At 41.9% G+C, this 14,286-nt stretch overlaps 1 protein-coding gene and 1 long non-coding RNA gene across 2 annotated transcripts; both read right to left on the minus strand.

Annotated features, from left to right (window-relative positions):
• Positions 1-6,888: 6,888 nt before the first annotated feature.
• LOC123425275 lies at positions 6,889-10,213 on the minus strand. Its single transcript, XM_045108952.1, has 5 exons — positions 10,098-10,213; positions 9,939-10,017; positions 9,731-9,826; positions 9,339-9,566; positions 6,889-6,924 (listed from the first exon to the last, which is right to left on the minus strand). The coding sequence occupies exons 1-5, from the start codon at positions 10,211-10,213 to the stop codon at positions 6,889-6,891; spliced, it is 555 nt and encodes a 184-aa protein (XP_044964887.1).
• LOC123429456 lies at positions 7,247-7,627 on the minus strand. Its single transcript, XR_006622677.1, has 3 exons — positions 7,599-7,627; positions 7,359-7,441; positions 7,247-7,263 (listed from the first exon to the last, which is right to left on the minus strand). It is a non-coding gene; the product is annotated as an uncharacterized LOC123429456 (long non-coding RNA).
• Positions 10,214-14,286: the final 4,073 nt, after the last annotated feature.

Genomic DNA, 14,286 nt, shown 5'->3' on the forward strand with positions numbered 1-14,286 from the left:
ACGGCGAGGAGGACGGCAGGCGGCGGCGAGCAGGACGGCGGGAAGCCTGACGGCGTCGTCGAGTTCGTCGTTGTGCCGCGCCGGGCAGGAGAACGAGAGGAAGAAGAAGAGAAATGGACGATTTGGGTTTGAAATTTTCTAACTCCCGCTTATACAGGTGGATCTTTAGTCCCGGTTCGGGGCTCGATCCGGGACTAAAGACCCCTTTAGTCCCGGGTGTAGCCACGACCCGGGACTAAAGGCCCTTTTTCGGCAGACCAAAAGGCGGAAGCAGGGGCCTTTAGTCCCGGGGCGTGGCTCGAACCGGGACTAAAGACACCCCTTTAGTCCTGGGTGGAGCCACGACCCGGGACTAAAGGCCCTTTTTCGGCAGACCAGAAGGCGGGAAGCAGGGGCCTTTAGTCCCGGGGCGTGGCAAGAACCGGGACTAAAGTGTTGCCTATATAAACCCTCGCCCCTGCCCACCATATCCCCTGTTTTTTGGTTGTTGAAGTGTGACCATGCCATGCTCTTGCCACTCTAGTTCATGGACATGACGTGTTCGATGAAATGCCCTAGCCACTCTACTTAAGCTTTCTCCTCTCCAAGCTCGACCTCCAAGCTCCATTTTCCTTAATATTTGTCTAGGTTTGGCCGTGCACCAACTGCACAAGTGTTTTAAAAGGTTAGCTACTTCATCCTTTCATTTGTCACTGCTAGTGTAGCTCCTTTCAAATGCTCAAATTAACTTCTTAGAGTCTGCACATGCGTAGGGTGTCGTCCCGTGCCCGTCCTCACCATTGTCGATCGCCCCGTGCCGATCTCGTCGCGAGCACCACCATGGTGAGCCTCTTGTTCTTATCTTCTTTTTAAAAGAAAAGAAATCTTACTTGTATGATTTAGTTACATACTTGTATAAATTACTCACTTTCATTATTTTTTGTTATTATATAGTGCGATGGTTTTGGTATCCACCTCCGTCGGCCCTCGTCCTGTCTATGATTCGGATGTGGTATATATTATCTTTTATAACTATTTGTTTTATTTAGTGTTTATGACAATTATGACGACCAATGTGACATATATTTTTTTAATCTAGGAGGTATGTGAACCGGAAATTCGAACCCACATAAAAATTCTTGTCGAGAAGTTAAATTTGGTTGAAAAAGAAAACAAATACTTGAAGAAAAAATTGAAAATAATTGAGGATAAGAATATGGAACTGGAGTTGCATGTCGCCGATGTCATCGATGATCGCAAGATGAAGATCGATGCGATGCGGTTGAAGATGGATGCAATGCGCTTGAAGATGGATGAAATGCGCTTGAAGATTAGGAATATTAGAAAATATGCCATTGATAAAGAGGCTTGGTATCATTATGTTGTTGGGTCAATTGTTACCTTAGTTGCGATTTTGATCGCGTTTGTTGTTGCATTTAAATGTTTTACATAGTTGTATGTTGTTTTATGAGAGAACTTTATGTATTTATTTTTTGCAATAATAACATTTGATCACTACTATTCTTTGGCTTTAATGTGATGATGAACTTGTATTAATTTGGTCATATGTTCTGCAATGGTTTTTTGAGCTAGTTGACCCTGAAATTGAAAAGCACCACAAATGAACTCTGAAAATGTTGAAAGTTGGCATGCTATCATCATTTCACCCACATAGCATGTGTTAAAAAGTTGAGAGGGCTACAACAAAAACTGGATGCACTTCGTGTACAAAACAGACAATCTCTCTCGAAGTATCAAGGTTTCGAACGAGAACTCATCTCTTACAAAGGGATTTCATTTTTTTGAACTTATTTGAACTCCATACTTTTTGTGTGTTCAAAATGCACCATTCAAAGGCACATCACAAAATTTCAACAATTTCTGACTTCATTTGGTATATTTCGTGCATTTACTTATTTTTTGAGCTAGTTGACCCTGAAATTGAAAAGCACTACAAATGAACTCTGAAAATGTTGAAAGTTGGCATGCTATCATCATTTCACCCACATAGCATGTGTTAAAAAGTTGAGAGGCCTACGACAAAAACTGAATGCACTTCGTGTACAAAACGGACAATCTCTCTCGAAGTATCAGGGTTTTGAACGAGAACTCATCTCTTACAAAGGGATTTCATTTTTTTGAACTTATTTGAACTCCATACTTTTTGTGTGTTCAAAATGCACCATTCAAAGGCACATCACAAAATTTCAATAATTTCTGATTTCATTTGGTATATTTCGTGCATTTACTTATTTTTTTGAGCTAGTTGACCCTGAAATTGAAAAGCACTACAAATGAACTCTGAAAATGTTGAAAGTTGGCATGCTATCATCATTTCACCCACATAGCATGTGTTAAAAAGTTGAGAGGGCTACGACAAAAACTGGATGCACTTCGTGTACAAAACGGACAATCTCTCTCGAAGTACCAGGGTTTCGAACGAGAACTCATTTCTTACATGGATACTATGAAAATGAAAAGTGTTTGAAATTTAGTACATTCCATACATGCATTACATAAAAGGTTTAATACATTATTATATTATTGCACCAATATTCCTATCTATTATTCTGTTTTCTTCTGGGTCGTAGCCATGGAGAATCTTCATCATTCAGTAGGATGCTTGGGTCAATTTTCTCTTTGAAGGGCGGAATTTCATGAAACTTATTATAATCTTCTGACATGTCTGTCTTGTCATCTACTCCCACGATGTTTCTTTTCCCTGAAAGAACTATGTGGCGTTTTGGCTCATCGGACGATATATTCTTTTGGTGATTTCTTTTTCTCGTTTTTGTAGACATGTCCTTCACATAGAAAACCTGAGCGACATCATTGGCTAGGACAAATGGTTCATCCATGTACGCAAGATTGTTGAGATCCACTATTGTCATGCCGTACTTTTGGTCTACAACTACCCCGCCTCCTGTCAGCTTCACCCATTTGCACCGAAACAAAGGGATCTTAAAAGTAGGTCCATAGTCAAGTTCCCATATCTCCTCTATGTACCCGTAATATGTTTCCAAACAGTGCCCATTCTCGTCTATTGCATCAAAGCGGACACCACTATTTTGGTTGGTGCTCTTTTTATCTTGGGCAACCGTGTAAAATGTATTCCCATTTATATCATACCCTTGGAAAGTACATATAGTCGAAGATGGTGGCCTGGCCAAACAGTACAACTCATCTCCAACGGTGTCGTCATTCATGAGATGTGTCTGCAACCAACTGCCGAAAGTCTTCTCGTGTTCCCTTTTAATCCAAGAGTCAGCCTTCCCCTGGTTTTCGGAGCGTAGAATATTCTTGTGTCTCACGATATACGGAGCCACCACGGTGGAATTGTGTAGAACTGTGTAGTGTGCTTGAGAGAAAGAATGCCCGTCCATACATACTTTTGCTTTCCTTCCTAGTGTGCCTTTTCCTATCAGCCTACCCTCATACCGAGATTTAGGAACACCAATCGGCTTAAGGTCAGGAAGAAAGTCCACACAAAACTCAATGACCTCCTCTGTTCCATAGCCCTTGGAGATGCTTCCTTCTGGCCTAGCACGGTTACGAACATATTTCTTTAAGACTCCCATGAACCTCTCGAAGGGGAACATATTGTGTAGAAACACAGGACCGAGAATTCTAATCTCTTCGACTAGGTGAACTAGGAGGTGTGTCATTATATTGAAGAAGGATGGCGGGAACAAGAACTCAAAGCTGACCAGACATTGGACCACATCAATCTGTAACCCTGATAGACTTTCTCGATCGATTACCTTTTGAGAAGTTGCATTGAGGAATGCATATACCTTCACAATTGCCAGACGAACATTTTCCGGTAGAATTCCCCTCAATGCAACCGGAAGCAATTGCGTCATAAGCACGTGGCAGTCATGAGACTTTAGGTTTTGGAATTTTTTGTCTTTCATATTTACGATTCCCTTTATATTCGACGAAAAGCCAGTCGGGACCTTGATACTGAAAAGGACTTCAAAGAAGATTTCCTTCTCTTCCTTAGTAAGAGCGTAGCTGGCACGCCCTTGAAACTGCCCTGGATGCATGCCATCTCTTCCTTTATGACGTTCCTGGTCCTCCCATGCTTCCGGTGTATCTTTTGACTTCCCATACAATCCCAGGAAGCCTAGAATATTCACGCAGAGATTCTTCGTCAGGTGCATCACGTCGATTGCCGAGCGGACCTCATGGACTTCCTAGTAGGGTAGCTCCCAAAATATAGATTTCTTCTTCCACATGGGTATGCGCTTATCAGGGCCGTTAGGAATAGGTTGGCTGCGAGGACCCTTTCCAAAGATTACTTTTAAATCTTTGACCATATCAAATACTTCAGCACCAGTACGGATGACAGGCTTCCCCCGGGGTTCTGCCTTGCCATTGAAATACTTGCCTTTTTCTGTAAGGGATGCTTGGGCGGAAGAAAACGACGATTGTACGGATACACATTCTTCCTACATTTGTCCAGATATATACTTTTTGTCTGATCCAAACAGTGTGTGCATGCATTGTATCCCTTGTTTGACTGCCCTGAAATGTTACTAAGAGCAGGCCAATCATTGATGGTTACGAAAAGCAACGCTCGAAGGTCAAATTCCTCTTGTTTGTGCTCGTCCCACACACGTACACCTGGTTCGGCCCACAACTGTAAAAGTTCATCAACTAATGGCCTTAGGTACACATCAATATCGTTGCCGGGTTGCTTTGGACCTTGGATAAGCACTGGCATCATAATGAACTTCCGCTTCATGCACAACCAAGGAGGAAGGTTGTAGATACATAGAGTAACGGGCCAGGTGCTGTGACTGCAACTCTGCTCCCCAAAAGGATTTATGCCAATTGTACTCAGACCTAACCATAAGTTCCTTGCGTTAGCTGCAAATCTCGGGAACTCTCTCTCGATTTTTCTCCACTGCCGACCATCAGCGGTGTGCCTTAACTTATCGTCTTTCATACGATCTTCCATGTGCCATCGCAACAACTTTGCATGATCTTTATTTCTGAACAGACGTTTAAACCGTGGTATTATAGGAGCATACCACATCACCTTGGCAGGAACCCTCTTCCTGGCTGGCTCGCCCTCAATATCACCAGGGTCATCTTTTCTGATCTTATACCGCAATGCAGTGCATACCGGGCATTTATCCATATTCTCATACTTCTGACCGCGGTAGAGGATGCAGTCATTAGGGCATGCATGTATCTTCTGCACGTCTAATCCTAGAGGGCAGACAAGCTTCTTTGCTTCGTACGTGCTGGCGGGCAATTTGTTCTTTTTTGGAAGCATCTTCTTCATGAGTACCAGCAATTTTTCGAATGACGAGTCAGTCACACCGGTCTCGGCCTTCCACTTCAGCAATTCCAGTGTGCTACCCAGCTTCTTCTGGCCATCTTCACAAGTTGGGTACAACAATTTGTTGTGGTCCTGTAACATCTGCTCGAACTGCAACCTCTCCTTTTCTGTGTCGCAACCTCGCCGTGCATCAGAAATGACCCGGCCAAGATCATCAGCGGGCTCATCTAGTTCCCGTTCTTCATCCTGATCTTCTTCATTGTCTTCCATTGCGGTATCAGCATACTCAGGGAACACAGATCGGTAGTTGTCATCATCGTTCTCTTCTTCTTCATCGTCGTCTTCTATCATAACCCCTCTTTCTCCGTGCTTGGTCCAAACATTATAGCCCGACATAAAACCGGACCGAAGCAGGTGGCTCTGAATGACTCTTGAGGAAGTGTAATCCTTCTCATTCCGACATTCAACACATGGACAAAACATATAGCCACCACCATGCTTGTTCGCATCGGCTGCATCTCAAAAAGAATGCACGCCTTCTCTGTAAGCGGCTGTGCGTCGATCACCGTACATCCATGGATGGCTCATCTGTGTTATACGACAGTATATCAAATACAATCACGATCCTAAAAATTAGTACCGCACGGTCTAAATGAGGAAATATAGTTGCTAACCTTTTAGAATAAGTAGAAATAAAGAGGAAGAGGTTTAAGCGTGGCTCAGGCATCTCATATCATAGTTGTGTTCGGTGAACTGAAGCGGCATCGCTCTAACACACATTTCAACAAACACCTCTAGTGCATCAAAAAAAGTGGAGAGCAAGCACCCACCCACACACTACAAGGAATATGCTAGTACACGACGCTATTTTTTCGTCGCTACATCGTCACGGTTTTTCATTTACGACGATCGCACGACGAAAAACCAAGCGTCGAAAACGGAGCGTAAGAAATGAACAGCAACGACGTTTTGGTCAAAATCGTCATAACTTTACGACGATTCCTAGATTGTCGTAACCTTTACGACGATCCTAAATCATCGCTGACAATCAAACCCAGTCCTACGTGGCAGTCCTACGTGGCAAAATTATGACGAAATCAAAACGTCATGGCTGAAATCAGCCCAACCCATTTCAATTGATCACATGGGCTCGTTTTATTTTTTTTGGACTTTTCTTATTGGGCTTCTTTTGGGCCTTAGCCCATTTATAGCCACTTTTAGTTTTTCTTTTTCAAATTTTTTATTTGGACCCTGGCCTTTTAGTGTCCAAATACATTTGGTCCATTTTCAGTTTTGGCCTTTTTTCATTTTTGAATTCAGCAACTTTTTTTTCCAGAACTTGGTTTCATTTTTATTTATTGGACCTTTCCAACCAATGATTTGTCCAATATTAAATGCAGCACTATTTCGTATTCAAATCAAGAAAACTCCAAGTCGAATTAAAATCATCCATCATATAACATCACATAATACATCTCTCAGGTTTACATAACACAATAACTCATCTCATGAATACATTTCCTTACACATGAAAATAGCAAGAACGGACAGAATTGTACAATAGAACAATGGCACATCTGCTACTATCACAACAGTACAATAGACTTCATTCCACTCTCCTATGAGACATGCTCGAGATGCGACAACTTGTCATCCTACAAGAACATTACACTGCACATGAATCAATCAAAAGGAAATAAATATAAAAAATATTAGAAATAAAAAAGATTTGTGTTCATCCTGAAGATGATGTTAAAAGAAATGCAAATGAAAGACGGAGTAAATCACATGAATATTTTGACACTACGCACAACAAGTATTTAGGAACAGAGGGAGTAAATCATTATAAAGCATAGCATTGCATGAAAAACAGAAGCAGAAGTTGTTGTTGACCGATTAGGCACAGAAGTAATCATACTTTAGGATTAAAAAGTGTGTGAAGATGACAAGCAACAGTCTTCTTACAAATATAGTGACGTTTCTGTTACATTGTTCTGTCATGAAGATGAGTTCTTAAGAACTATAACATGTGCAACTAAGCATATCAAGCATGAGTACTTGACTGTAAACTGTCGTCATAACCACATACCAGAGCAGCAAAGCAGAATATCAATGGAAAGGCGCAAGCAAACATCATGATCATCCCAAACTGAAGAGCTAGTTCAAGAAAATCTGCAACAGATTCAACACCATAAGAACAAATGGCATTGTCTTTGAAGAATACAAAATGCCATTTTTAGATCAGCAAAAGTGACATAGACTACATATAAACTAAATAATATGCAAACTACCATAGCAACTGAGTACGGCAACTACTTATTGTTATTACCATCAAACAGACCATCTTCGAGCTCTGCTGCCTTTTCTTGCTACAAAATGATAGGGGTTTCTTACATTCTTCTATTGGCCTGGAAATAAGAATAGCAGGAGTGCAGGACAAAGAATACACAGGCGAAACTTACCGAACAACACTATACTTTTTGTAGGAGGTAATAGCACCAGGGATACTACAACTTGCATACAATGTGATGGTTGAATCCTACAACTTGAAAAATGACCCTACCCAGTCACAGAACTTGCATCCAATGTGCAAACCCGGTCCAAAGTTACCACCGGCCAATAGCAGCGTGCCAACTGGACAGGGCGGGCCAGCTCATGGCACTTTTCACCTAGCCCCCTCCAGTTCATGAGAATTATCCAGCCCATAAACATATTCATTCATGCCAAATAGACTAGCAAATCGATTAACACTCCGGTGAACAAGATCAAAATCAAGATAGATACTAATTCAGGTCGTTCCACGGCCGCATAGGTCTTCAACATACACCTTGATGGATCTTTTCTGTCAGCAGCCTGTGTAAAACAATTGGCAATTATCAAAACAAGGCCAAAAATAGGTCCTCCTCTCTTCATGTATGAATATATGGTCAATTAGTTCTTGATGTTCTACATTGGAGTATACTACTCGTTAGACAAAAATATATTAGAAATTTTGGCAACTGTTTACAAACTGTACGTAATCATACTAATCTTGTTTAACACTAGACATAACTATTAAAACTGGAGTGAAGCACAGTTGAATATGATAACACAATGCAACTGTATCAGCAGGTCAGCAGCAAACTGTTCATGATCAGCTACTTATCAATGATACAAACAGTTTTCTTCTTCTTGGAAGCTACAGTGGGAACGATCCATGCTAATTTATTAAGTATTACTCCAACCATTTTAGGTCCTTCTTTGCACTTTTTTTTAGACCACTTACACTTAATTTAAAAAGGATATGCACATACGCGCAATAGCACACATGAAATATCAGTAAATTTTTTCCCACGAATGAGGTGTTTAGCTCATTTTTTTTGGAAAAGGAGGTTAAACCTCCGGCCTTTTACCGATAAGCCATCAGGCCATTGAATTAGAAATTTAGAATATCTTGGGGTACTCCACTAGCTATAGCTAGTTAGCTAGGCATGACACCTAATTATAAGTAGAAACTAAGCATGCATGCTGCATCATTGTTAAGAGGTCCAGTTTGAAACAGACTTCGGTTTCCACATGATGGACCAAGAGTACCATACTTTTCCCGTCAATTCACGCATGACATGCATTGTGTACTCCTACTACAAATGTTAAAGGTATGTTCATCACAAGAGTGTGCATGGACACTAACGATAACCAGAGTAAAAGCTAAATAGTGCACCGGGTCGCCCGGATTAATGACTGCGCGCGCACTAAACGAATCAACAACATTTTACAAGCAAATCGGGCAGCCAATCATCGACATTAATTGGGTTCAAACGCATCATTGCACACAACAAACTAACCAAAGAACCGTGATGGTTTATTCAAAATTGTGAATGCTTGGAAGAAGAAGACCAGCTAGAACACAATGCAGGAAGTGTAGTTAATGTCGCACCTGGCCTGACAGAGAGCAGCCGCTCGGCTACTGGCCGGCGCCGCCCCTCTCGTTGCTGCCGGCGATGCCGGGCTTCAGGAACGGCGAGCCGCCGAGCATGCCGAGGCCTGGCACCGATCCGGCGTCGGCCATCGCGGCCGCCGAGTACCCGAACTCGTAGCTGCCGTTCAGCCCCAGCCTCGTGATGGGCTCGGCCGCCTCGTAGCTCCTGAACAGCATCTGCACAGCCGTGAACTGCTGGTCTTGCCCGAAGCCCGTCACGTCGCCGATGGAGCCGAGCGCCGCGGAGTGTCCCACGTTGATGAAGCTCGCCACGCCGTTCGGGACAGCGCTGCCGATGAACTCCGCCATCGCCTGCGACCCGTTTGGCCCTGCCGCTGACTGAAGCAAGGACCACAGTCAAAAACCACCAACAAATGTATGAGCATCAGCGTATGAGCTATGATCGATGGTATGGAAGATCGACAAGTGTGATCACAACCAAATCCATGCCAGAAGGAACGCATGTAAAAAAGCACCGCGTAGTGGAACCTCTGTAGTTATACCTGGATCTCTCTGAGCGCCTCGACCCGCTTCCTGACCTTGGGCTCCAGGCTCTCGAGCACGTCCGTGTGCCGGGCCGCCAATCCCTGCAGCGTGTTCTGCACATCCGAGGCACCGAATCAGCGCGGCTAGACCGCGTAAACAGCCCAGAGCACCCCCTGAGACGGACGATGAACGGGATAAACGTGGAGCCGCTGCGGGAAACCTCACCTTAATCGACTCCACGAGGTTGGCCTTGTCCTCGGCGCTGAGATCTGCATCGAACCACCACCACAGAAACCGGTAAGACCTCACAGCCCGCAAACAGTAGCAACAGAGAGGTGGGGAGCGGTATCGAAACCACGAGCAGCGAAACCGATACGACCTCACAGCCCGCAAACAGCAGCAACAGAGAGGTGGGGAGCGGGAGCGGCGAACGAACCAGCGGCATTGGGGACGGCGGCGCCGAGGGCGGAGAGGTCGAGGGTGTCCTTGTCGTTGCTCATGGCTGCTGCTGGAGATTCGGGCTCCTCCTGCGAGGGAGGCGGCGAGGGTGAGAAACCCTAGCGGCGGCGGCGCGTGGGGGTGGGGGGTTGGGGGCGCGGACTGCTGCGCGTGGGGGGAGTGGAGGGGTGGAGTGAGGAGGGTGAACGGGTCGGCTAGGGTTAGCCCCCTCGGGGGCTTTATACCCGAGGGTGGTTATGGGCCGGGGCGGAAGATGGTCAGCTGGGCCACTTGGCCTAGTTGGGCCAGGGGATCTTTTTCTTTTGCTTTTTTTAAAATACTTTTTTCTATTATTCTTTTATTAGTTATCATTATTATTACTTCTGTTTTAAATATATAGGATTTTAACCAATTTTAGAACGTCCGATTCATAATTATAATCTACTAGTCGTAGACCCGTGCATAGTTACAAGACTTATATTTAGGAACACAGGGAGTGTGATATTAAATGGAAATAATTGCAAAAGGTAGTAGCTAAAAGGAAAATAAAACCATTTCTCAATCCAATGAGATGTTGGTTGAAAGTATATATATAAAATATTAGTTGACCAAATGATTATGGGAAGAATAGATTATTGAACATTAATTATTCAACATTAATTATTCAACATTAATTATTGAACGGTCATACCCGTAGTTTTGACCGTGTTTTGAAATGGCCATGAAAAATTCAAAACAAATTCAAAAAAATGGAAAACCATTGCATTGTGTCATTGTATGTAACAAAGTTACCAGGAAAAATAATAAACAAGTAATACGACAATTATTTTAAATAAGTGTTCTTAGAAATGGGTTATCATGTGTGAAGATTCATGGCTTTCAAGCCAAATGATCAATCTTATGGCCACATTTATGACATAGTTTGTTGAAATGATATAATATTATGCACAAGGGTGCATATTGGAATGGCAAACAATGTTGATTAAGGAATTTTTCATTTTCCTTGTATGAAAAATTCATTTTCCATTTTTCAAGTGACCAAAATGAGTTTTTTGTGAAGTATCTACCATATATTTGTTTCAAAATTGGACCAAATCATTTTTCTAAAATACTAGGCCATATTTAATGTATAATTGACAAAATGGTTGGGTGTTAAAGGCTTTTAACGATCTCTCCTAAAAAACACAAATTTTCGTTGAATCAGCTGAAAGCGGGTCAAATTTGAACTGCATCTACATTATAGTTTGCTCTATATTTTTGCTAAAAACAATTTATAGGTACACAAGTATCTATTTAATCATAGAAACATCAAAACATTTCCAAGATTCAACCACTAGGTATGAACGGTCATACCCGCTATTTTGACCGCGTTTTGAAATGGCCATGAAAAATTCAAAACAAATTCAAAAATATGGAAAACCATTGCATTGTGTCATTATGTGTGAAAAAGTTACCAGGAAAAATAATAAACTTGTAATACGACAATTATTTTAAACAAGTGTTCTTAGAAATGAGCTATCATGTGTGAAGATTCATGACTTTCAAGCCAAATGATCAATCTTATAGCCACATTCATGACATAGTTTTTGAAATGATATAATATTATGCACAAGGGTTCATATCGGAATGGCAAACAATGTTGATTAAGAAAGTTTTCATTTTCCTTGTATGAAAAATTCATTTTCCATTTTTCAAGTGATCAAAATGAGTTGTTTTGTGAAGGACCTACCATATATTTGTTTTAAAATTGGACCAAATCATTTTTATAAAATACCAATCCATATTTAATGTACAATTGACAAAATGGTTGGGTGTTAAAAGATTTTATCCACCTCTCGTGAAAAAGATAAATTTATGTCGATTCAGGTGGAAGCGGGTCAAATTTGAACTGCAGCTGCATTATAGTTTGCTCTTTATTTTTCCTAAAAATCATTTATAGGCATATAAGTATCTATTTAATCAGAAATACATGGTGTGGTGCCTTGACGTCGAGGTTTGCATGGTGGTTGAGGGCCCCAACTCGAGAGTGCGTGAACTTGCATGCCAGTCGCATGGTCACCGCCTAACCGTTGCATTGCCACGCGTTCTAGGTGGAATAGTCATGTCTGGTGGGTTGTACAATCCCTCGATAGGTGTTAGCAAGAATAATACAATAGAATAATCTCATGAGGAGACTGAACTAAGCACAAACATGAATTAGCAGCCAAGTGTTTAATTAGCGGTGCGGGTAATTCACATAGACAATGGGCCTAAATTTTGGCTGAGGATTTTCATCTACTAAGGAGACTCTCTTGGCAAATTTTTATCTCAAATGGATGAATCTAGGTGGCACTTGCTTTGCAAAGTAACACATTGTGCAGAAATATGGATGTTGAAGCTAGGATCAAATGAATGAATGGATTGACCTGAAATTTGGTGTATGATGTTAATTTGGGCATATGAAGGCACTGTATAAAAATTATACCATTTGGACATGCCAAAGTGACACTTCCTTCACAATGTGCCAATCTGGACAGAAAATGGTAATTAAAATTGGGTTCACATAGATGATTGGATTGAGCTTAAATTTGGAGGAGGATGATAATTTGGGCACATTAAGGTACTGTAAAAAATTCATAAAATTTGGATAAACAAAAATTGTACTTCCTTCACAATGCTCTCTACTGAATAGAATATTGGGAAAAATATTGAGAGAAACTGGCTGAATTAAATGAGCTAAAATTTGATGCAGTGAGGTTATATGGTCAGTATCATCCCGTGGTAAATTTTTCATCAACTATAAAGCAATATAAAACATAGTTGCTTCACAAAATGAAAATATTACCAAAAACAAAGATTGGATGATGAGCTCACATGAATTGTTAGATGTGGCTAAAATTTTATGGAGAGCTACGTTTTGGTCACATAGATGATGCGGAAAAAATTCAACTCATCAGGATATTCCTATCTAGTACTTCCTTCACAAAGCTGTTAGCTGAACACAAACTTTGGAAATTTGTTGAGAAAGATTTACTAGGCAAATCATTACGAAAGTTTTCATGAGGCAATGATTTGGATAGGAAAGAGTGCCCAAACAATATGAGGGTAATCAAAGAAATAGAAATAGCACTTCCTTTACAAAGTGCTATTCTTAACAGAATAGGAAAATGAATATTTTTGAATTATTTTTGAACTATGGAAGGGAGGGTTTTCACATATTTGAGGAATATATAGTCCAAAGTATTTATGAGAATTTTTCGAGAATTTTTGGAATGATAGAATAGTAGGTTGCTTCACAAACTAGGATCAGGTGGGATAGAATGGACCCACGAGTGACATGTCAACATAGTTAGAACACGTTACGACATTTTTACAATCGCCGTAAAAGTTATGACAATCTCATCTTATGCGGTTACGACGTTTTGACTCACATCGTCGTAATTTATATGTAGATTTGATCCTCTCAAACGGTTTACGACGATCTCGGATGAAATCGTCATAGATTTATGACGAATTCATCAACGACATTTTAAAAAACATCACATATGAGCATATTTCTTGTAGTGACAATTCTCCATCCAAGAAAAATGCAAGGAAGAGGGGAGAGGGGGGTTGTGCTATATATAGGCAGAAGACTTTAGTCCCGGTTTGAGACACAAACCGGGACTAAAGGTGGCGCACATGCGGACTGCCCACCGCGTAGCCCTTTAGCCCCGGTTTGGGACACGAACCGGGACTAAAGGCTCCTTACGGGCCGGGACTAAAGCCTCGAGGGAGGCATTGGAAATTGGGGCGACGTGGCCGGGCCTTTAGTCCCGGCCCAGAGGCAGGCCGGGACTAAAGGGTCCAAGCCAAAGGCCCGTTTTCCACTAGTGCTAGGCAGGCATGAAGCGACTTTAATGCTCTAGAGCGGCATGAGATGGCATGAATGCACGACAACCGCTTCACACGGAAGATGGCTCGTGCATCAGAGAGATTTTGGGTGGGTCCGAGGTGTCCGATACAAGCGTGTCAGCGGTCTGGACACCCGCAAAGCCCCTCCTGGTTTGTCTTTGATTACCAAAAAAGGGACATCCCAACAGGTAGATGGTGTATCGCGTTGGATCATAAAATGCGTTCGAATCTTCGGTCTAGAGAGGCGGTTAGAGGTCATGGG

This window comes from Hordeum vulgare, chromosome 2H (assembly GCF_904849725.1).
Source record: "Hordeum vulgare subsp. vulgare chromosome 2H, MorexV3_pseudomolecules_assembly, whole genome shotgun sequence".
NCBI lineage: Eukaryota > Viridiplantae > Streptophyta > Magnoliopsida > Poales > Poaceae > Hordeum > Hordeum vulgare.